We start from the raw sequence: 23,917 nt of genomic DNA on the forward strand, positions 1-23,917 counted from the left end.
TTTGTTTTGTTTTTTATTTGTTTTTGTTTTTTTTTTAAAAAAAAAGCCAAATACAAAATTTATGAAAAAATATGTAAAAAAACAAACAAACAAGACATTCATATTTAAGCCAAAAATGTAATATCTATTTGATAATATATTAATTCCACATGAGGAATCAGTGATGATTCGTTTTCTTTAGTTAATTAATTTTTAGAGTAATTTAAAATGCAGTGGTTTTGGAGAAACCTTGTTATAAAATGTAATGAAAGAAGTCGGGTTATAAAGACTCACCTGTTCACCCTTGTCTCCTTTGCTTCCCTTCTGTCCAGGTCCGCCCACTTCTCCCTGTGATCACATTCACAAAAGCTCTTATATCTCTCCTTAACATCTTAAAAACCTTCTGCCTGCCATGTTTATTCAAAGTCCAAAGTCTTCAAGTGTCACCTTTATCAGCAGTGGCCACTGAATATTTCTCAAGAGATTCTAATTTGATTGGCCCAGAAAGACCTTGGGCGAGTGTTTTCAATTAATTGATTGGCTCCCTGTCTCACCCTGTTGGTAGTATGATTGACAGAAAGGTGTGATATAAGACGTGACTTGAATGAAGGAGGTGTGATGGTTACAAAATGCAGATCTGTGGCTCAGTGTAACAGGGGTGAGTGTTGCTCGCCAAAGGGTGAACATTTTGTGTAAATAGCAGAATGATTCACTTTTATCATGCCTTTGTTTGGGAAACATCTTATCTATTTAGTTCACATGAAGCGTAACTCTAGATGGAATCACACATTCAGCAGTAGCAATGTTAAATCTAACAGAGGAAATAAGAACTTCTGTTTATGTGCATCAAAAGGCTTTTTTAAGATGCAGTGCTGGTCAGAGGTTTACATGCACTCATCGTCAATAAGAATGTGAGATGTAGGCCAAACATTTTTAGGTTAGCGCCATTCCATGACATTCAGTGTTTTAATGAAGGAACGCAAGATTTTCTCTCCAACCTGCTGAGAGATATTTATTTAAAGGTATGATGGAAAATTCTGAGTCTGTGTGGGTTGGAGGAAAATCAACAAGAAACACAAACATGTGCATCCAACTATTGTTTTAAAAATTTAATTGATTTTTGAAATGCACAAATAAAAGCCTAAAATGACTTTTAAGTGAATTAGTATTTTTAAACTTCATACTAGCACTGCATGCTGCACATCTAATAAAATAACATATGCATTTGTCATAATCTTTGAGAATAAAATTGTTCTTTTGTGTGTGCTTCTTTGATCATTTTGTGAATAAAGGGTTGTGGATTTCTTGCACTAACGAAGACAGAGCTGCACTTTCACTTTACCTTATCACCGTCTTCTCCTGGGGGACCCTGAGGACCAGCTGGACCAGGAAGACCGACTGGACCTTGAATGCCGTCACGGCCAGCTGGACCCATGGGACCTTTCTCTCCCTGTGAAGAGCATTTGTCACAATCACTTGATGACACCATTGACACTTTAGAGTTTAGGAAACAGTTTCATGAGAAGAAAAAAATAAAACAAGCTAGGAACACTCACAGGGGATCCCTTTTCTCCGGCAGGGCCTGGTGGTCCTTGTGGGCCGTTGCGTCCTGTCTGACCAATAGGACCTCCGGGACCAGCAGGGCCTCTCTCACCAGGGGAACCCTGTTATCAAACACCAGCCAGATAATACTGTAAAAAGAAGCTAAACACACCGGGGGAATCCACTAAATATTCTCTCGAATCATGAAATGCTTGACCTTACAAGAAAGGTCAAGCCTTAATTGAAAAAATGTTCAAGTGAGATTGGCCGCTGGATATTTCAATAATATCTTCTAAGATGTGTGTTTAAGAAACAGAAACATATAAGCTGATATTTCTTACATAAATTATCGCTAAGCATAGAGTCAAAATGATCAAAACAACATGACAAACGTGACATACATACACTCAGTTGAATATTGACCAGACTGACAGCCTTCAGCTGTTATCTAACTGAAAGCAGACCTCCACGGTGAGGTTATTATGTAAGCAATGTCCACTCTCTCTCCACAGCAGCCATGTCTCTTCCTGACTTTTCCCTGGTTGGTGATTGCCTCTGTGCATGAGGTCCTAAATCACACATATTATTGATCAGAACGTCATCATAACACCCTCCTACCAAGGGAGGGCTTTGAGTAAGCTTCTAACAAAATGAACACAATAAAATTTGATTTGCATGTGTTCGGGGCCAAAACTATGACCTGATTCCCACTCACTAAATCGGCTGCTGATGCGAGCTGCCACCTGGCACTCATATGCCTGGCCCATTTCATGACAGCCATTTTCTGGTGACACACATACACAGCTCCAAACTGTCATCCCAAAGCTGCCAACCTACCCACCAGGCCTCAAACTCACACACAAGCCTCCACGCTAGTTTGCTCGATTCAACGCGGTTCACAGAGTTTTCTTTATGTTTCTTGTTATTTTTTCTCATGTTTTCCTCCGACACATTTGGCCAGAACCGAACAAGAAGCACCACTTGTAGAACAAATTTTTGTTTTTGCGCTGATGTTTTCCTTTCAGGCTCTGCTAGACACACACAAGTCTTTAAAAAGACAAAGGAAAAAAACAACACACACACAAACACCACACTTAGATCCCCAATGCACAACAGCAGCTCGATCTGTGGCAGGAAATCAATAGAGGGAGATATCAGCTCTGCTGTGTGCATACACATTGCATACTGGTCACTTTTTCCTACTACAACAATGGCACTAAGTTAGCATTTCACCTGTGTTCTCTCTATGACTCACTTTCAAGCCAATTTAAGAAAACCACCTCTCTTTGCAGTGGAAATTGCTTTTCTCATTGAGTGAAATACTCCTCTTCTCACTTTCACAATTTTTCATGCCTGCTATGCATATCCGCTGTCATCGACACTGGTGTTGCTCTGTTGCTGGTGAGCAATGGGGCAATTATCGGGAACCTGGGTTTAACGCTTCAACAAAATGACAGACAGTTCAAAGCTGCCCGTCAGTCAGATTATGCACAGCATCTCAGCTCCTGAGGCTTTTGTTGCTTATATCTCTAACTGAGGGACCGGAGACAAAAGGCAGGAAGAAAAAAGAAAAAAAGTCTCATTTATTTATGAATTGCTCTGTCGCCCCTGCTTCCCTTTCATGGTCATAAACTGCAATATGACAGGAGCATATATGATTTTTAATGCCGCATTATGTAGAATAATTGTAACCATGATATATGAAATAACTTTCCTTAAATATTATTCAACTGATTTAGGGTGGACATTTTTATATCAAAAATGAAGTTTGCTATTGTGGAGTAACAAAATGCAAAAACGTATAAGGAGTATGGATGATTTTACAAGGCAGACTAAATTAAGATAAGATGACTAAGATAGTATTGTTGACCAAATTAAGCAAAACAGTTCGGACATGAGAATCAAATCACCTCCATCTGTGCAACAACAGTTGCTATAGGAACAGTTAAGCGCTTGTGCGAAGAACATCCATGACCAGTCAAGCAAACGGGATGAGACGAGCTGCTCTTCGATTAGACAGTTAAGCAGTGATTAGGTTGTATTTCAGTGAAAAAACACAACAAATCAAGCAGCGCTTTACTGAGCTGTGGTTTACGCCTCTTTAATTCTACTAGCTACAATTTTACAGTATTTTATAAATCAGGAGAGTTTGCCTAATTCTGGGCAAGTTAAATACATCTGAAAAAAGAAACTAAAAGAAAACAAAGTTGAATAGCTTGGACTAATAAAAACCACTTGAGAATAGTCGCTTTTAATAATAAAATATTTTTCTTTCTCTGACCATAATGCATAGAAACAGAGAATTAAAGTGTTTGGGTAGGAATGTTAAAAACCAAATAGAAAACCTCCTCATATCCTGATATAAAATTTTAATCCAATCACTCCACTGTACTCCGTTCAGCCATTCTCTGTGCTGCAGTTTTCATTGCATGCACTGCTGAATGACTAGAGAATGGGGCTGTGCGCAGCACGAGCGGCTCAATTATCCAAAAGCACGAGTCACTTTTCCTTGCAATCTCTGAGGCTAGAGAGATGGGGTAACCATAGTAACTGGCTACTTACGATGGGGCCGGGCGGACCCTGAGGTCCTTCGCCTCCCTTTAAGCCACCTGGACCCTGAAAAAAGAGAGGGAAGAGAGAAGGTTAGATATCACTCACTGTGAACCACCACTCAAAGCTATTCCAACACTGTCAATTGTAGCTGTCGAAAAGCTCTTCAAAAACTTTTGAGCATGTACTTTTGTATGTCCATACGTGCATTTGTATGGAGCGGAAGAGACTTCAGGGCAGAGAAATAGGAGATAGAGTAAACAGACCAAAGTTACTGATATTGGGCCTGTTGGTGAAGATATTATTTATTGCATTATTTATTAATTCATTATTCCCAGCTTATTGTAGATATTCTTAAAACGACAAAAAAAAAGCTTTATGTGTTTGCTCCATGAACCGATATCAACAGACTAGAAATCACACAAATTAAAATAATAATAAAAAAAAACACTCTGCAATCATACCTGGGAAATTGTAGTTTGTTTCTCCGAATTACAATCTTGTATTTTGAGAATGAATTGTGAAAAGAATAATTTCTCTTCAATAATTGTTATTCCAGTGTTTGAATGCGTGAAATGACTGAATGTAGAGTGAAGTGTTATGAACTTGATTAAGTGCTGTACAAGTGCAAGACATTTACCATTTAGTTGCCCTTCACTGTTGTAAAAACAATTCCCTGTCAATTTCCTGTATAACCCAGATCAAAAATATTTTAAATAGGAAATAAATTAAATACACAGGTTTGGTCAGATGTATCACAATCACTTATCGTGAACCTGGATGCCTTTCTCTTTTTGTAAACTGATATTTTTTAGATAAAACCCAAGCTTCTCGTATAAAAATGGTAATTACAACAAAAGCAAGCACTTGTGCCTTTCATTGACCAATATATTTACGATGCAAATCAGTTTTGTATTAAAACGCATGTTATTTATTAAATTGTTCTGTAGCCTAGCTTTCAAAAGTATTACATTATCAATGCAATGGGTGTCACCACTTGAGCTTAAAGGAACCAGAAGAATAAGAAACGATGACAAGTTTTAAAACCCCACTGTGAGTCACAGGTTGAGGCATGGCCCATTTATTTCCTGCCTCTTGTCACCTCGTCAAGTTCCCGGTCCTTGAATGGCAATGGCTGTGCTGATTCACAGCACAGAAGGGGTCTGGGGCTGCATATGGAAAACAGACTTTTATTATAATGGCTAATTTACAGGTTCCAGCAGAGCTAGGGGTTGCAGTGGCTGCCAAGCAGGCGCTGCCACTGGCTGGCTTGAATGATTCTCCACAGTATAGTAAGGGACTATGATGTATATTTGTTTTATATGTGCGCCCACGTCGACTCGCCGAGTCCTTCTGGGTTTTCTGTTTCTGGATGGGATCAGTCTAAGAAGCAGAAAGAGCACACATGCGTTTGCTCACACATTTTGTTTGTGCTTCCATTATTAAAAGAAAGTCATCTTTCTGCTCATATGGGGCAAACACACCGGCTGTAATAAGTCTGCTCTGTGCTGTCGTGTGCGCTCTTAATGGTCAGGCTTGGAATGAGGTCCAGCCACACGGTCCCCGAAGCTGATCCTGAGTCAGCCTCTAATAGCCATCTGCTCTCACCTTGAACTTTTTCTCACTCACACCCACTGCTTCTGAGAATCCTCACTGGTTTCTCCACACATGTCAGGAAGAGTTAAAAAGTTGCAAAGGGTTTAAACTGAAAGCGAGACACTGACTCACGATTCGTTTGGGAGCAGAACATGCCTCCTAAATGAAAAGGACTCTGGAACAACTTTAACTTTTTTAATGCACTACTACTACAAAAAAATGTACAATCGCCCTAATTTTTTTCTAGCATAACTAATTTACCTGTGCTTTGTTATAACAACAAGCGAACTGTCTCTAAAATTGCTGAATGTAACGACAGAGTGGGGTGGGGGGCAATTATATGCTATTTGTCTCGGTCCTCCATTAAGCAAGTTCTGCACTGTTTTTCTAGTTTACTCTCAGGCCTGACATTTGGTTTAACAGCAGGTTGTTAGGCTGGTAATTAGAGTAGGCTGAATTCAGCTGGGTGGATGCTGAAAATGGGGGTTGGCTTTCTGTTTATACATGTGAAAATGTTTTTCTCTATAATTATGTTAAAAAAAAAATGTTACCATGGCTCCTGGGAGACCTCTTGCCCCTTGGAAACCTTTTAATCCAGGTGGTCCCACTTTGCCAGAATGACCTGAAGGACCTGGATCGCCCTGGAGAAACGAAAAAGATACTCTTAATACCTGGGAGACTATCAGGTATTATTACTGTGAGGTCTTGAGGATAAATGAGACAACTTATGAAAGTTGTCTGATAATAGCGTAATTAGTTCGCCATCTAGAAACAAAAGCAAGAGATTAAGAGGTAAAAAGATGAAGAAGAAAGGAAAAATAATTTTTTTAGAGCAAAAAATTGTTTGTTGAAGAACAAAACTGACCATCAAGATGGAGAAAAAATTAAAGTGTGTAACAATACTACAATTTACTAAACTTTCTTGTGAATTTTAATAACATTTAATATTCATTTTTCATCACCTTTCCTCCTTCTTTTCCTGCAGCTCCAGGTAGACCTTGCTCTCCAGGTGGACCAGGGGACCCTGGGTGTCCTCGTTCTCCGCTTGGTCCTGTCTCTCCAGTGGGTCCCTATCAAGAGCAATGCAGGCGCATCTTTTAATATCTATATAAATAATTGGTTTACATTTCTGTAATCGTATGTTGATGAATAAAGCAAATATAATTAATTTTGGGTCTGTATTTGTCCCAGATTTGATCAACAATTGCATAGTTTTCTCCCACAAATGGATGATTCAAACATAATCATCTCAGCTTGTGCTTTCCAGTTTGAAAGAAACGATCAAGCTTATGTGTGTGAAGTTTCTTAATTGGATCTGATCAAATATTTCTGTCATTGTCAAAGGGTAAACCTTTGTGGTCAAAACATTTCTGCAATAGACACGAACAACAACTAAACATGATTCAACAAACACAGCAAAGTTAGTTGCATATTACCTGAGGTCCAACCACCCCTCCAGGTCCTGGAGGTCCAGTCTTTCCTTGGAAACCCTGAGACAGACAGATAGTTATATAGATGTATAGCTTGATAGTTTAATAGATCAATGGACATATAGTTTTATAGCTCGATAGGTTGATATCTTAACAGGTCCATGGGAATATAACTTGAAAGTTTGATCAATAAATGTCTTGCTAGCTTGATGGACAGATAACTTGTTAGTTCATTGTCTGATCACTCAATAGATAGCTTAAAAGCTCAACAGCCTGATATCTTGATAAATTGCTGGATGGGTAGCTTCACAGAAAAAAGCAAGACAGAAAATACTTTACCCATAGCTGAATAGTTGCTTTTTTTTTTTTTTTACATTTTAACTTTGGGATTTTGATTTAGGAACATTTATGATAGCTGGTGAGGTATTTATTAATTCCAGTCTATATTCTTTTATTTCAGTTCAGAAAAAATAACATCTTAAGTGATAAAACGGAAAATAAGTCATTTTTTGTATGTTTTTATTTTTCACTAATGCTACTCAGCTTACGAGGCCAAAAGAAATGACACCCCCTGTCAAAATGGCAAAGAAAGATTCCCACTTACCGTTTCCCCCCTCTGTCCAGGATGACCTGGCAACCCGTCTTTCCCTGCTGGGCCCTGGAGATTAAACATTTACAGTTTTCAGAAATCAAGGTAGTAGCTCACAGGCGGTTTGACGGCAGCCACTTACATTAGGTCCTTTGGGTCCGGGTAAACCGACAGGTCCCTGAGGTCCTTGAGGGCCCTAATAGGAGAATTTGGGAAAAATAAGGCAAGGAAGCATAACTTAATGTGTGTGTCATTTTAAAGGGTTTTAATTGTAAATTCATCACATTTACTTATTATCGAAAATCAAACTACCAATCTCTCTCAGAGATTTAGGTACTTTTGACATCTAACGAAGACCATACGACAACATAAAAATCAACTAGAACAAACAAGCCCTTTCTTTTAGAGTGCCTTATTGCTGTTTTGCACGAAACTTCCTTTTTAAAATTGTGGAGCTTTATTACCAAGTTCACAGCGTTTCTGGGAAAGGAAGCAGCAGTGGCAGTTCATCCGTGACATGTGGCCTGCAAGCACCAACATGCAGGTGTTGCCACGCTGGCCCTGTTCCAGGGCACCAACCTGATTATGTCCACACATTAGCAGGGCAGTACTCCAAGTAATTTTAGCATTGTAGCTGTAGCTGATATGCTCATCGTGACTGGTGGGTTCTTTGGCTTCAAACAAAAGAACCTAGCAGCTGAAACAAATAATCCATTCTCTCCATGCCATTAGCAACAATCTCATAATCAGATCCATCGCGCACAGAAATCTCTACGTATTTGGCTCCCAGTGGAACAGGGAGGAAGAAAAGTGTGCGCTAGTTTAAAATGCACAGCCACACTGTCTTCGGAGAGACCAAAGGTAGCTGTGAGTTTTCAGACAGCAGTGTGAATGCACAATATATTAGACCAAAACACCCACCAGTTAAGAGTTGCCTATGATTAATAACAACCAAAGCATTGATCAACATATCTGATGTACATTTGCTTGATAATTTTGATGGTGCATTTGATTAAATGTTGTTTATTGCTTGTTTCATAATGGTTTAATGTGTTATGTTCTTTAGTGTAAAAAAAAAGTTAAGCTGCCTTGTTGCTTAAATATGCCATACAGTATTTAACTTGACAATATCAAAGAGATGTTCTTAAAAATGTAGTAAATTATAAGGAGGGAAATGGTGAACCAGGAGAAAGGACTCCAGGATTGACATCACTCATGGTGCAGTGCATCTGTTGCAGCACACCTGCATCCTCTGACAGTGTAGATGCAGAGACCTTCCATACGTAGACATATGAAAATCTCAAAGATCTTTGGGGAAAATCCTAGTTTTGATCCTAGCCAGGAAAACATCAGCTGATTAGCTTTGTAGAGAAACACTTTGTCGTAATTGCTTTCACATGAAAACAAGATCTATCAATGCTCGAATATCGCAGTCATGATCTAGTGTGAAGGCTTATTTTAGAAAAAATATCACAAACTATTAAACTGTTTATGTCCTCTATACCATTTATCCTTGGAAGATCACTGAGGGGTGGTGCTTTTCACCAGCTGTGATTAGGCAAGACACAGGGTTCGATCAGGATAGGTTATCAGTTCATTAATGAGCAACATATTACTCATAACACAAATAACCATCCACAGACACAGACACACACACACATGCAAATCTGAAAACAATTTAGAGAGACCAATTAACCTGGCAGTCATGTTTTTGAAATGTGGGAACCCAGAGAGAACCCAAGCAAGTACAGGGATACCATGCAAACGTAATGCAGAAAGTCCCCAGGCCAGGATTTGAACCCAGGACCTTCTTGCTTTGAGGCAACAATGCTAACAACAGCAGCATTGTGCATCAGGTCATTTGAATGCAGCAAAGACATTCAAATGCCTTTGAGTCCCAATCCCAACCCAGTGCTCCTGATGTCCTTTCACTCACTGCCTGTACAGAAACTCAATGAACAGAATACAAGTTACAGATGAAACAAATTCAATACCAACCCGCTCTCCAGGTGGGCCTGGAGGTCCATCGCTGCCTGAGGTGCCCTGTGGAGAAAGGAAATCCGCAGAGGAAGAGTATGAACTTTCTCAGAACTGACAGACTATAAAATATGAATAACTTCGTTTTGAAGCAGTGATACTCAGGTTACAAAATGAACCACAGGCATGCGTATGCTTTACAACATAAAAGAATGTGATTAACATCAAGCAGGAGATAAATGTTTGCAGAGAAAATACAATTAATTGATTTGTTTTTTATGCTTGATTAGCATCAAAAACATGAGAGCTATTGAAAGTCTGCCTGTGTTCTCACCTTTGCACCTGGCTTTCCTGTCGGTCCTCTCGCTCCACGTCCTCCACGTGGACCCTGTATTCATTGTAAATTTATGATTGGGTGAAAATGAGGCAGTAAAGGCATGAAGACTATGAGCGAGGGCCTTTGCTATTTTTACATCTCTCAACAACTTGCCACCAGGTGCTGAAAACACACACTCAGAACCTGTCCACAGCTAAACAATAGTGATACTTTGATATTTATCCTATAAATAATATATGTGAAGGGCTTCTGCTCACTTATCAGACAAATGAGATGCTTACTGTTGGTCCACGCTGCCCTCGAGGGCCTGATTTGCCAGCAGTTCCCTGAAAATAAAATACAAAATCAACAAAATCCTGCACTGCAACATCAACAAGTTTTTGATTTTTTTTTTCAGATGCTTTCTCTTTTAAGCAAGTTTAAGTAAGCTCTATGTTTTAGATTACAGAATACATCTTAACACTAGACGGGGACAGCTGCTATGGGAGTCTTTGTCACAGATTAAATAGAACCATCTAGGAATCTATGGACAAAAAATAAATAATCAAAGTGCTGTGATAAGCGGTTACCCAGAGGCACTTGACAGCTTGAACTACCTGTCAGCTCAAGCGTTCTGAGGCCACGCGTGTCTGCCTCTCTGTGTGCGAGAGAACCCAGATGAGCTTGTCTTGTCGATAACAACCCCAATCCTTCAACATTTCTCACTGTCATCCCTTCAACTGTAACCCTTTTTGCCGGGGTGACTCAACAGCTTTCTTCAAACAGCAGAATAAAGTTGTCACTCCACCCTCAAAAGTTACATCTTTATTGCAAACTTTCAAGAGGACCTTCCTGGAGCCCTTCTATACATTTTAGGTTCAACATTTTCACAATTATCTTCCTTCTTTAAGCGATTAATTGAGTTTCTGGCCATTTAAATTTCAAATTACATGCTATTAAATTTGTTTTCTGGAGTTCTTTGATCACTTTGGACATTTTATGAAGTAAAGCATGATATGAGGCAATTTCATTTATTTTTGCAATCTGAACTGAAACTGATTAGTTCTATTTTTAAAAAAAATTAAAAAATTGTTCTATTTCAAAATTTATATGAAACTGATTATGCCACACAAAATTTAGATCACAAAAATCAAGTTGTGATGTGGCAATGCAAAGAAATAGAAATCCAAAGGTTTCGGATACAACTCTGACTACTTTCAAGGTCCAAGGAAACTGACAAAAACTTTGAATAGTCCATTGTGCATTCATCTTTAATGAATGCACAAAGAGCAGGATGGCAAGCAGGCTGAAAAATTCTTAAGCTATTTTTAACCTATTAGAGAAGTGCAGCAAAGAGAAGGTCCCCACAATAACCATTGGACATTATCTCTATCCACGGATATTGTTTGGAAAAAACATTTGTTCTATCTTCTTAAAAGTGGAGATTGCTAAGTTCTACTGGGACTTTGTGGAAACAAACATTCAAAGTGCCTTTGATGTAAAACAAAGGAGGAATATGGGAAAAATGCTGCAAGTCCACTAGCAATTAGTGTCGGACCAATGATGCCATGAGCCTGATTTTTTTCCCCCAAAGATCTTGGGAACATGGTCAGAGTGCATGGTTTCATGACTCTTTGAAATACCACAAGATTATAAATACGAATCTTGTGGATTCATTCAATAAAATAAACATGGGTTATCACTCTAAATCGACACAAAAAGTGGTTAACCAGACCCAGATCACCCTTTTTCCATGGTCTACTCAGTCGCCAGACCTTTAGCTAATCCAAACAGAAAACTGTTTGGATTAGCTAAAAACAGCAGATCACACTTTTGGACCCAAGAAGCTTTATGATCTAAAGGGAGCATCTATAGTTATTTCAAAGTTTTAATCAGTGGTAGAAGAAGCTGTACATTATTTATATCTGTAAGACCCCTATTGATTCTGTGTTTCCATATTCAGAGAACCTAAACCCAGTTTGATACATCTGACAGCTCTCACTTGCTTAATGCTATGGATGAGTTCTGCTTACCCTTGCTCCTTTTTCACCATTTGCTCCAGGGAATCCATTGAAGCCATTCGAGCCCTGAATTTTAAGACGAGAAAAAAATTAGGATGCATTTTAGAAATAAGAAATTTTACTGAGTTGTTCACGTTCAAAGAATTCCCCATAATTTTTTGTGACAAGGCTATAACAGAAACACACAGAAGATGCCTGCAAAGCCAGACAGGTTTGCGCTTTGTCTTTTCATAAAAAACAGAGTTCTTTCTTTCTGAGATTTTTTGGTAGTCGTAAATAAGTTTGAGAAAGTGGGAAACATGCAGCAAATGGCCTACCAAGTGCCCCAAAAACCACAGGTGACAAAAAGAAAAAGTCACAAGTTAGATTGTTAGGATGATTGAGAGGTATAAGTTGAAGAGAAAAAAGAGAGAGTGGGTGCAAATAGAGACAAAGTAAAGGAAAACGGCGGATCCACTTTGATAACTATCAGCAATTTAGTGACTGGGCTTTTTAGAGGCTGCGCTCCCTGATAGTGGTAATGGTGCCGGTCAAACAAATACTTGGTGAGTAATTACTGTTTGCTTAATAACGAGACAACCAAGCAGGTCATAAATATAACCTCACTTTACGCTGAATTAGGCAGCATAAATAAGATCAACCAATCTAGACTAAATATGCCTTTGCCTCGGCTGAAAACCAAGGTCATGTGGTGTGTGATTTGGGTCCCAAAAAAAAAAACAAATTCAGGCAGCATTCATGGTGCTCATTATCCTTCATGTTCATATGCGTATTAGGCATAATGCTGTGCGGAATAGACAAGGACACAACAACTGATTTACAAGGACAGAGTTGCAAGAGGTAACAAAGCAGAAAAGAAAAATCTGTTGTGCGAATTTTTTTTTTCCACAGTGTTGGAGTTACAGTAAACTGAAAAGAGGAGTGCTACTGGACAGGCACGACTTGCAAAATGGAGATAAGACAGTCCGCTGAAGCTTTTGCAAATGGCATCCACAATTAACGATGTGGAAAAGCTGTTAGCAGAGAGTGATGGGCTGTAGCAGCCAAAAACACAGACAGTGGAGGAATTCCAGAGCGAGCTGATTGAGGGCAGATAAAGGCTGATGCCCAGCCAAGACTGTGACCCTGAAGCTACTCATGAGGACAATGTGACATTTCATAACAGAGACGGCACTTTATGATGTAAATGTGAAGGTTTTTTTCCCCCCCCTCGAGTAACTTTCCTCAGTCTACAAAGTTTAATTGAAAGAAATTTGTCTGTAAAGGAATCCCAGTTACAAACAGCTGAACAGATTTTTTTGAAGTAAGAGAGTATGGCAAAACATTTTTATATGATGGAAATTACCTTTTTTATATTCCAGTCAAGGCAACAGGCAAACCTGTACTCTTTATCCATGACCACATGCAGGGAGCTGTTACTGGCTGTCAGACGGTTTGACCAAACCAACCATTTCAAAACAGACAGCTTGCAATTGTTAAACAGTCTGTATCGCCATGTAGATTTTTATGAGCAGATATTGCAATACTTAATGGTCAAGAATTAATCCTTCATATTGATTTTAAGAGTGACAGTAAAGTCTTTGGCATTATGAGACTAATTGCTCTATTAATGATAATACAATTCACATGGCGTAACAACCCTGCCCTCCTCCCTCCCCAAAAGATAAAAAAAATGTTTTGTTGCTAATTGTAGGATAACTGATTAGAAATATAATTTCTTGTATGTAGTCAGTTCAGGTCTTGCTGACTTTCAGGCAGAGCTGGAGATTTGCCGATCTCAACGTTGTGAGAGAAGGTTCTGTAAGTGCCAAGATGTCAGTGCTTACGGCAGCAAAGAGGAAGCAGCTGCAGCAGCACATCCAGATAGTGGAGCAGTAGCAATATGGTCAGGGCTAGAGTGCAAGCAGAGCCAGATTTTTAGATAATGGCTTAGGTCTAAGAAGAGGGACAGCTGATGACTAAAGCATATGACCATGCCAGGTAGGATTTCCTGTAAGAGTCATGGAGGGTGTGTAGCAGGTGTCTGCTTAGGGACAGAGCATTTAGACAGTAGGTTTTAGAAAGGCGTGTGAGAGGAGGGTTCGTGTTGAGTAGGAAAGAAAAGGTTATCTTAATACTTTTGTAGCCTAATTGGCTAATTATCTTCAGGGGTGCACAGCTTTTAAATCACTCTGACTTCAATGACCATATACTTCCAAGAATTACTTGTGTAACTTTTTTCATGCAACCAGACGTGCTCATGGACTCAGACTGTCATATTTGTAGCTAACTGTGTATATAAAGACCTTGAGTTCATGTGCCAACATCTGTTTCTGTGTAACTTGCAGATCCACCTGGAAGAAACTGCTTCAAATTCCACTCAGAGGCTGCAGTGTGTGCTGTGATTGTACAGCTTTAATAAACTATAGAAATTTGATAGTTAAACCAAAGATCTTGGCAAATAAATTATCTCCAATTACATGACTTATTTTTATGACTATCGTGCCTCCCTCATTTATCCAAGAGATTTGACATTGTTCCCATCACCAACCTTTGGGCCTTGCCTTCCAGGGTACCCAGGTAATCCAGGGACTCCAAGTTTTCCCTGAAGACAAACAGATACAAAAATAAACCAGAATTATTTTTCTGCCGTCAAAGACCTTATTGGGTGTAGCATTTAAAACATAATTCAAAATCCACAAAATAAATAAAACTTTATGTACATGCAATCTTTACCTTTGAAGGTGAAAAAGTTCACAATACTACATTTATGTAAATTACATCAGGCAGTAACTTATGAACTTTATCACCTAATGAAGTCTCCTCAAACTGAAAACAATAGTTCACATGTGCAATTATTCAATGTTTTACCACTTAAGCCTCAAAAATGGCTCAGAAACGCACATGCCAAGAGAGGAGAGAAGTAAACTGGACTCATCCTAATCAATATGTGACGATAAGGCGATTGCCAGAAGATTCAATTAGGTCATTACTGGTCCCAGGAAGTTAAAACTGCATTTAATTTACAAATACATACAGCTTCACCCATGGTAATTATTGCAATAGAAGGAAATGCAGGACAGATCAAAGAACTGAAAAGATGTATTAGCACCATATAAATATGCAGTTTTTTTTTTTTTTTTACATGATGAACTTTGCAAGTCCCGCAACTCTCCCTGGTGCAACTTTTAATATTTTAATCAAAAGCCAAAATAGGCGTAAAGGTTTAATAGAAAATCTGCCCATAAGGACAATTTTTTAAGCAGTGACCATAGTTAAATTATGAGCATGTTTTTCCTCTTAAACAACATTGCTTCTGTTTAAAAACATCAGCTGATAAAATTGTACAAAGAACCTATTTGCTACTAATACATAAATAATTTGACTAATGAAACCACAGTAGTTGTTTTTGGGACTATGAACTTAGTTCAGAATATTTGAAAATAAAATTTCAACACAACAAAAGGAACTGAGAACTAGAACTTGATGAGGGTAACCTGGCACAACACTGTTCAGAACCAAAGAACTTTAATAAAGTTCTATAAAGTATGACTGGATCATAGAGCTAAATAAAACTACAAATTATGTTTTGAAAAATCATTAATTAAGATTTAAAGTTTACTTAATTTAAGCATATTTACCTCTTAAGGGATAAATTAGCAGTCTTCTGAAGCCCTTACCTTCTCTCCTGCTGAACCCATGGGTCCAGCCTCTCCGCTTGGTCCTGATTTGCCCTTTGGCCCTTCAGGGCCATCTTCTCCTCTGGGTCCCTGTACACCACCTTCACCCTGAAAAAAGATGTAGTAACGACAATAATTTTATATGTCACATGTTTTTTGTTTTGTTTGTATGCTTTATAAGTCTGCAGCTGTGAAGGCTGGTCTTCCCTTTAGAACTGATGACCCACCTTGTCTCCCTTGATGCCCATGTCCCCTTTGAAGCCAGGGAATCCATCCTCTCCCTGGTGGTGGTGAAAGAGTTATTGGAAAACAGTGTTATTAGAGCCAAGGTAGGACCAATTATTTATACCAACATCTGTTGCAGCAAAAATATTATTAAACAAACACATTTAATAAATAAATCTGTTTTTTAAGAAAAAGGAATCCTGTCAATAAAAGTAAAATTGAAAAACAGGCGTGAGAGGATTATGTCTTCTTCAAAAAAGATGAACAGTGACATCTACTGGTCATTTATGAGAAGCTCTGCTGAGAGCTCAGATGTATTGCTTGCTTGTCTTTTGTTGTCTGTTTTGCTCTGCTGACATCTGGTGGTTTAAGTTAAGAATTGCATTTTCTATCTATTATTTTTCCATTTCAAAGTTGTTTCCTTTTGATTATAAAATGAAATAAAATAACATTTGTTCAGAAGCTGTCATCATCCCAGATTTACATCAATTTCCAGGATTCTTATATAGTATGTGTTCATTTTGTTTTTAATAGTTATGCTCCTTGGATACCCCAATACTTTTCTGTTATTAAGGACCATTACACAGTGGTAACAACTAAATATAGTAAGTCACTGAAACCACATCTCAATATTATTTCAGCCTGGTGATTCACACTCCATTACAGCTCAGTGTTATGAGGACCTGAGCACTAGTCTGATAGGCCTTTAAGAGGTTTTTCTCTTGCCAGAATAAAATGAAGCACGATTTGAGGAAGAATTGCAACTCTGAGATCATTTGCAGAAGACTGACATTTGTCAGCCATGTTGAGGAGGTTGGAGAGGAGTTTACCTTTTCTCCTTTGTCTCCTCTGACGCCTCGAACTCCTTCAGCGCCCTGAAGTATGTGGGAGAACACAGTCAGAGTAATGCTCCCAAACAGGATAAAAATGATCTACGACTATTTTTTTTCGCTTACTTTTACACCACGGGGACCAGGATAGCCGATAGATCCTATTGGACCAGGAAAACCCTGCGATTTAAAAACAAACACTAAATGTTCAGTATTCCATTGCATTCTTGTTCCTTTTGCTGAGTTTTTGCACGTATGCAAGGCAGATCATAGGTAGAATAGCTACATTTTAATACCTTAAAATGTCAATGAGAAATTATTTTAAGTATATTTAATATTTATTCAGATTTCAAAAGGTCAAACTCATATACTGATTTGTTATACATAGTATTTCAAGTGTTTATTACAGTCAGATTTACAGCTAATAAGACCCCTAATTCAAGTATCTCAGGAAACTGAAGTATTACATAAGGACGATAAAAATAAAGTTCTTGAGGCCAATTCTATGACATGCACCTGTTTTTAATAGCTTGACATCTTTTTAACTGTATTTTTGTGTTGCATTTGTTACTGCCTCTTGACCTGGAGTGGAAAAAGAGCTTTTTAATCTCAATGGATTTTATCGTGGTAAAAATAAAGCATAAATAACATGTTCACTTGCTAAGTTATGGCCTGCGTATTAAGACAGTTGTCCAGTGAACAGTGGACAATGACGCTAACTTCATTGCTAAAGAATCTGACAGATTACATGCCATGTTGAAGCATGTAATCTGAAAGTTTAGAAGAAGGAAAAACTGTGATTATAAAGTACCTACACTTTAAACATTCTTCTGCTCATAAGCTTAAAGGAGATGCTGATCCTGCTTACGCTGCTAAAATACAAAGGCTGACTTAAATGATTGTTCTATCACTGAGCTTGATTGGCCAGAAAACTTGCATGACCTAAACCCTGTAGAGGATCTACAAAAGGAGACAATGCAAACAAGCAGAAAGCCGGTTTTTAGTAGGCTCACCTTTCTGTATTGGCTTTGCAAATGAAATATGGCACTTTTATAGCTACACTGACAACTCAAAGTGCTTTACACTAGAGCTACATTCATTCAATCAATACTCAGATCAGCAGGCAACTTGGGGTTAAGTGCCTTGCATACAAGTGTAAGTAATTACAGCATGAAGGACCTGAAATATTTTCCAAAATAAAATGTTTAGTCTACCCACTGAGCAACAGTGGACAACACTTTATGTTGCTCTTATATAATAGTCTAATGCTCTGACAAACTAAACTTTGAATTTCTTTTGGCTGCTCAAAATTAGTAGAAATTTATGGTGGAAATATATCACTCTATGTGCCATGAAGTTAGTTTAGATTTGTAATCTGAATTTCAGAAATAAGGCAATTGAGATGTAATTGAGATGCACCTGTTCTTGCACTATCGTTGGAATACATTCAAATTATACTCCCAAGAACTAGGGCATTAAAGTGCTTTTGTAAAATGTTTTGGATAATGTTTTGTGAAGATTGTGTTAATAATTTCATTTAAATAACTACTGTCAAAACAAATTTTGAAAAAATAAAATACTTTATTGAAAAATATAGATTACCAAAATATATTCCAACTTACCGTAGATCCTTTCTCTCCAGGAGGTCCTTCTTTTCCGGGGTGACCCTACAGAAGCACACGGACCTACTGATTATGTGCCTATAAATATTTTACGTCTATAAATAAAATATTAAAAAGGGAGCGAAATTCATGGCTTACGGGAGGACCATCAGCACCGGCAAGTCCAGCCAGACCTTGCTTTCCTTGAGGCCCCTACAAAGACAGAGTAATAAATACGGACGCAGTCAGTCAGACAGATACGTTTAACATATTGTAATACGTTTTCAAAACCGCAAACAAAATTCTCTCCGTCAGCCAAACTAAGCTCTCATGTCTATAAAATGTGTGATCTTGTGAGTGTTTCTGCCTTTGGAGGAGCAAGGTAAGGGCTTACAGCTCAGCCACAAATCTGCTCAACTACTTATGAAGTCTTGACTGAAACAAACACTTATCAGCATTGTAGAGAAGGTCTAAAGAGGAACTTGAGTTCTCACTGTACTTACTTTTTCACCCGGAGGCCCAATTGGACCTTGAGGACCAATGAGACCCTTGTAGAGAAAGGAAAGAAACAAGTTATAAGAAGCACAAGGAATGAGTCCAATTATGTTTTAGAAAGTTATAGAATAAACTGTTTTAAACATCTTGTTTTTAAAACTTCATAAACAAAGAGTTGAAACAGCTATTTACAAAGAGAAGCTTTCCAGAGGTCCTGTGCTTTTGCTGGAAAGCATTAATGTGTCTCTGGCTGTGAATAAGTTATGCATTCAACCTGCATTCCATTCCACAGGTTCCCACTAATACTTTCCAAAGTAATGACGCCGTTCTGTTCACACTGTGATCGTCAGCAGGACTGAAAATTATACCTGGCAGAGGTCATTCAGCACTGGCGAAAATACTAAAAGGTCCTGTTTCACATCAAACCTGACTCAAAAATGGAGTTAGGTGTCTAATATGTGAACAATTTCTGTTGGATCCAAGTGTTGTTGCTGCTTTTAGTAGGACAGAAACAAAGATTTACTCTTTTCTCAAGTGAGTTCTCATTGTCAGAGGGATAGTAGCTGAGCTGGGGGAGTGCGTCGAGAAAAAATGTGCAGATTTTTTGATTTAAAAAACAGAAATGTGGGGGATCATTCAAGATTATACTGCTCCCTGTTGCACTGTCAATATGGCAAACTGGAAATAGAACGAAGAGAAAAAAGCAGCAGAGCAAGGAGGAAGAGAGTGAATGAGAAAATATACATAAAAAGAGGGAGAAAGTGATTGAACAGCATTAATGTAAATAACTAAACACTTACATGAGGACCAGGCAGGCCTTGTTGCCCAGGAGGACCTGGCTCTCCTTGCGGACCCTTCACAGAATAAAATAAAACAATTCAGTTTATTAAATTTAGAGAACTCCTAACATTTCAGCAGCAGCCAAAATAAAGAAAGGATGAATTAAGAACTAAAACTCCTCATGGGGTAAAGAACAAGATATCTTGTTCTGACATTAGTGTTGATATTTGGTTTAGTAGGGATCCATTATCAGAGGGCAAACACACAGACAAAAATCGTAAATGTCCTTTTTCAAGCATGACATATTGTTGGATTCAAACTTTCACAAAAGAACCGCAATGAAGATGTCTATTCCAGCTGGTAGAGCTGAAAAACGTGCAAAGGAAAACTTCGAAGACAGTCAAAGTCACTAAGAATACAAACACAGTAGGTAAACGCAGTGCCATTAAAAAGTATTTGTCCCCTTAAAGATTCCTTTGGTTTTTGCTTTTTCGTGTTGAAAAGTATTTAAGTGCTTTGAATACATCAAACAAAAAGCAACTTGTTTCTATGTGAAATGCTTCCTGAGCATAATAACTGGTTGTGCCACCCTTGTAGGCAACAACTGCCATTAAGTATTTTTGTTACTGGCACTGAGTCCTGTACATGGTCAGAGGTCATGCCCCAGTTTGACCCACTCTTTGAAGAAGTAAAACTCAACCAAACTGGAGGTTGATCAAACATGAAAAGCCTGTTAGGATTATGCCAAAGTGAGCAGTAAAGAGATGAATTTTGCAGGTGTGCATCAGATCATTGTGGAGCTACTGAGTTTAAAGTAGCAAACTGATGGCTGGACATTTGCTTTTAGGATTGCAGCAAAATTTCCACTTCCATCAGTTAAAGAAAGCTGTCCAGGTGCTGATGAAGATAGCAGCCCCAGACCATAACACTGCCACCACTGATCAGTATATGTATTTTATTCTGAAATGCTTTGCTAAGGACACATACCTTCCATAACATAATGTCTGCTGCCTTGTCAGTTCACAGAGTATTATTTTGTTTTTACCAAAAGCCTTAAGGATAATCAACTATCTCAAATTGTGCTCTTTCTGACTGGTGTAAATGATTGTTTCTCATCTGTTCTTGAATTTCTTTCAATCTGGCCATGAGGAACTACTTTTTCAAAAAATAAAATAAAATAAAATTGGTCAGTTTGTGTTGTGAAGCATGAACTAGTCTGGAGTCCAGTGCTACACCTTGAATTTTAATTTGTAAAACATCCAGACTTCTGCTAGATATGACTAAGAATATAATCTCTGAGGATGACAATGACCTAAAGCACACGTCATAATCAACATAAGACTGGCTTTTCCAAAAGATCCAAAAAGATATGGAATGTCCCAGCTGGACACCATACCTGACATCGAGGAAAAAACAATGAGATCATCTGGAGTGGGCTGTGCACAGAAACTTTCCAAACTATCTGACAGATTCGGAGTGCTTTTGTAAAAAAAGAAAAAAGAAAAAAAAGGCCTAATATAGTACAATCCAAAAATGATTGAATGCTGCAACAAAATCAAACAGGTGATTTAATAAAGCATTAATTTAAGGGTGTTAATCCTTATACACCTAACATTTTTATTTGATCTTTTAAGCTTCCAGTATATTTTGATTTAGTTATTGACTTCATGTCATAACTAAGGTAGGAAAAGTTCAGAAATTGCTTACTTTGGTTTAATGTTTTATCATAAAAAGCTGATATTTTAACTGGAGTCTGCAATTAAAATGTCAGGGTTTCATATTCTTTAAAAAATAACAGTTTGGTTTAAGATATTAAATTTGTTCAAGTCAGAATGCTTAGCTCAGGTCTTTAGTTGCTGGTGTCAAAACATAAGTACAAGCTTGAGTTTCAAGTCTTTTATCAAGCTGAATCTGAAGTGAATAATTTGAAGTCGAAACTCTGGTGTTAGTCATATGACTGGCCTTGTTTGTCCCATTTTAGTTCAAGTGAAAAATACTAGGAACATTTAAGTCAACTAAATCTAAGGTAAATTTACCGAACCAAAATATAAACTTATGGAGGAAAATATGAAATAATGCTGCCACCACAGTTCTTCACATTGTGTTCTCAGTCTTGCAAGATTCAAGCAAACATAGAAGTTTTAGGGTAGTTTTAAGCAATTTCCCCTTCGACATCAATAACGTCTATAAAATTCTATTCTATTCTATTCTATTCTATTCTAATCTAATCTAATCTAATCTAATCTAATCTAATCTAATCTAATCTAATCTAATCTATTCTTCTGACCACAAGTCAAAATTTAGATCTTTGTCCTCAAGTCCAAATGCAATCTGTGACAAGGCTTTTTATGTTGCTGTTTAAACTTAATGTTAGACAGTAAGTAAAATAATGTTATGCAATTCATAAAGTGTATAGAAAAATAGGATATTAAGGTTTATACAATAAAAACATTTTTTTTTTTTAAATTTTGCATCATTTTTAGTTGAATCAGCTTTTATTCAGTTTTCATTTGGGAAAAAACGGTGTAGGTAAAATTGTTTGATAACATTACCGTTGCCGAGTTGGTAATTTAATTATTTAAAATGTAGAATTTTTTATTTTATATTCTGTGAAAATCCCAGTAAAAAAATTGACGTAGGAAAAAACAGACTTTTTGTTTTTTTGCTGTAAATTACAGCAAAAAAACAGACTTTTTGCTGTAATTTACTTTACAGCAGGAAAGTAAATTAAATAGTTTCTGTTTTCATCAACAGCTGAGTCATGGCCTCCTCCCTTGCATTGTTGCACTGGAGTTAAAGTTCACAATCCTTCAATAAAGTAAGCCTCACACAATCTAGGTGCTTAGGTAGTCCTGCAGAAAAAAGTTTGACTTTCAACTCTCTTTTTAAACAAAAACAACATAAATATTTCTCACCATATTTCCTTTGGGACCAGCTTGACCATCCAGTCCAGAAAGACCCTAAAGTGAAGAGAATTGTTTGATGAAAACTGTTGTTGAGAAATAAATAAATCATGCAGCATAGTATGACTCAGTATAGAGCACAAACAAATCATATTTACAGGTTGTCCTGGAGGACCTGGGGACCCTCTGGGGCCAAGCAAACCTCTGGGGCCCTGTTTGTAAAGATAAAGAAATTATATTTAACAAAGAAACAAAAAATCCACCTCAACACAAGTTTTTAAATGCAACATTTAAAACAAAAAGTGAAGGTACAATAGAATGAACTAAAACTCCCTTGCACTGAATTTAAATGTTGCTCTATGTGAAACGCAAACCCCCATGTGGTCATAGATGGGCACTGCAGATGGAAAGCTAGTATGAAAGTTGCTTCTCCTTGTAATACATAAAGACATTCATTTAATGTAAGCTAAAATACTATACTCTCCTAAAAACTTTCTCTAAAAGGACACCGCTAATTTGGATACAAGAGGAAGCAAATTTCTCACGCTACCATTCACGGACCATTTAAGCAGCGTGTGGCAGCAGTGGAAACTTTCACACGGACATAAACAGAAAAAAGAAATTCCAGTCCTATTTTTTGATCTCTTATGCAGAAACTGTTTATAATAAGGTCTAGATTAGAAAGGCAATGGTCCCTGCATATAAAAGGCAGTGGTCCCCAGAGAAAAGGCTGGCAAGGCCATGAATATAAAAAAAAACAAAAAAACAATCGTAAGTCCACGATTGGAATAGTGGCAAAAAGAAGGCCTTAAGTCTCTGCCACAAGCCATGTTGGGTAAGAAGATGCTCTGATCAGCTGAGACCCTAAAACAGGGGTGTCAAACTCAAATACACAGTGGGCCAAAACTTTAAATTGAACAAAGTCGCGGGCCAAGGTTGAACAAATGAATCTTTTAATATGGACCCAAACAAGTTCTAATATAACAATAAATATTGAACAAGCAAAGCTTATCTAACTTAAAAGTGCAGGTGTGCAAAATTGAGTTGCTAATAATAATAAAACATATTATTATTAAATAAAATATATTTAATATATGAAATAAAATATTAAATATATTAAATAAAATTTAAATAAAAATTGAATGCCTCCTTTCTGACGTAAATGTCTAATATTAATTTGTAATTGCCTCGCGGGCCAAATATAATTACACTGCGGGCCAAATTTGGCCCGCGGGCCAGAGTTTGACACCTATGCCCTAAAAGAACTTTGTTACACAAGGCAGTCCAGGAAGAAAATCTGATTACTGCTGCAAAACTGAGACTAGGGTGAAGGTTCAACTTCCAAAGGGACGACACAAAACATACAGGAAGAGCTACAAAGGAATGACTTGGATTAAAGGATATATTATGTGTTAGAATGGCCC

At 37.7% G+C, this 23,917-nt stretch overlaps 1 protein-coding gene across 1 annotated transcript in view; it reads right to left on the minus strand.

The window, feature by feature from the left end:
* The window catches only part of LOC129378054 (collagen alpha-1(XI) chain-like), a 91,424-nt gene that overhangs the window by 21,184 nt on the left and 46,323 nt on the right, over nucleotides 1-23,917 (minus strand). Inside the window, exons 21-44 of the mRNA XM_055058306.1 lie at nucleotides 22,652-22,705; nucleotides 22,506-22,550; nucleotides 19,611-19,664; nucleotides 18,819-18,863; nucleotides 18,475-18,528; nucleotides 18,337-18,381; nucleotides 16,841-16,894; nucleotides 16,715-16,759; nucleotides 15,887-15,940; nucleotides 15,660-15,767; nucleotides 14,531-14,584; nucleotides 12,013-12,066; nucleotides 10,282-10,326; nucleotides 9,998-10,051; nucleotides 9,685-9,729; nucleotides 7,829-7,882; nucleotides 7,702-7,755; nucleotides 7,104-7,157; nucleotides 6,630-6,737; nucleotides 6,219-6,308; nucleotides 4,084-4,137; nucleotides 1,536-1,643; nucleotides 1,322-1,429; nucleotides 274-327 (exon numbers count right to left, since the gene is read on the minus strand). Of these exons, the coding sequence (XP_054914281.1) occupies nucleotides 274-327; nucleotides 1,322-1,429; nucleotides 1,536-1,643; nucleotides 4,084-4,137; nucleotides 6,219-6,308; nucleotides 6,630-6,737; nucleotides 7,104-7,157; nucleotides 7,702-7,755; nucleotides 7,829-7,882; nucleotides 9,685-9,729; nucleotides 9,998-10,051; nucleotides 10,282-10,326; nucleotides 12,013-12,066; nucleotides 14,531-14,584; nucleotides 15,660-15,767; nucleotides 15,887-15,940; nucleotides 16,715-16,759; nucleotides 16,841-16,894; nucleotides 18,337-18,381; nucleotides 18,475-18,528; nucleotides 18,819-18,863; nucleotides 19,611-19,664; nucleotides 22,506-22,550; nucleotides 22,652-22,705 (1,494 nt within the window). The remainder of the gene's footprint in view (nucleotides 1-273; nucleotides 328-1,321; nucleotides 1,430-1,535; nucleotides 1,644-4,083; nucleotides 4,138-6,218; nucleotides 6,309-6,629; nucleotides 6,738-7,103; nucleotides 7,158-7,701; nucleotides 7,756-7,828; nucleotides 7,883-9,684; nucleotides 9,730-9,997; nucleotides 10,052-10,281; nucleotides 10,327-12,012; nucleotides 12,067-14,530; nucleotides 14,585-15,659; nucleotides 15,768-15,886; nucleotides 15,941-16,714; nucleotides 16,760-16,840; nucleotides 16,895-18,336; nucleotides 18,382-18,474; nucleotides 18,529-18,818; nucleotides 18,864-19,610; nucleotides 19,665-22,505; nucleotides 22,551-22,651; nucleotides 22,706-23,917) is intronic.

This window comes from Poeciliopsis prolifica, unplaced genomic scaffold (assembly GCF_027474105.1).
Source record: "Poeciliopsis prolifica strain line A6 unplaced genomic scaffold, Auburn_PproV2 SCAFFOLD050, whole genome shotgun sequence".
Taxonomy (NCBI): domain Eukaryota; kingdom Metazoa; phylum Chordata; class Actinopteri; order Cyprinodontiformes; family Poeciliidae; genus Poeciliopsis; species Poeciliopsis prolifica.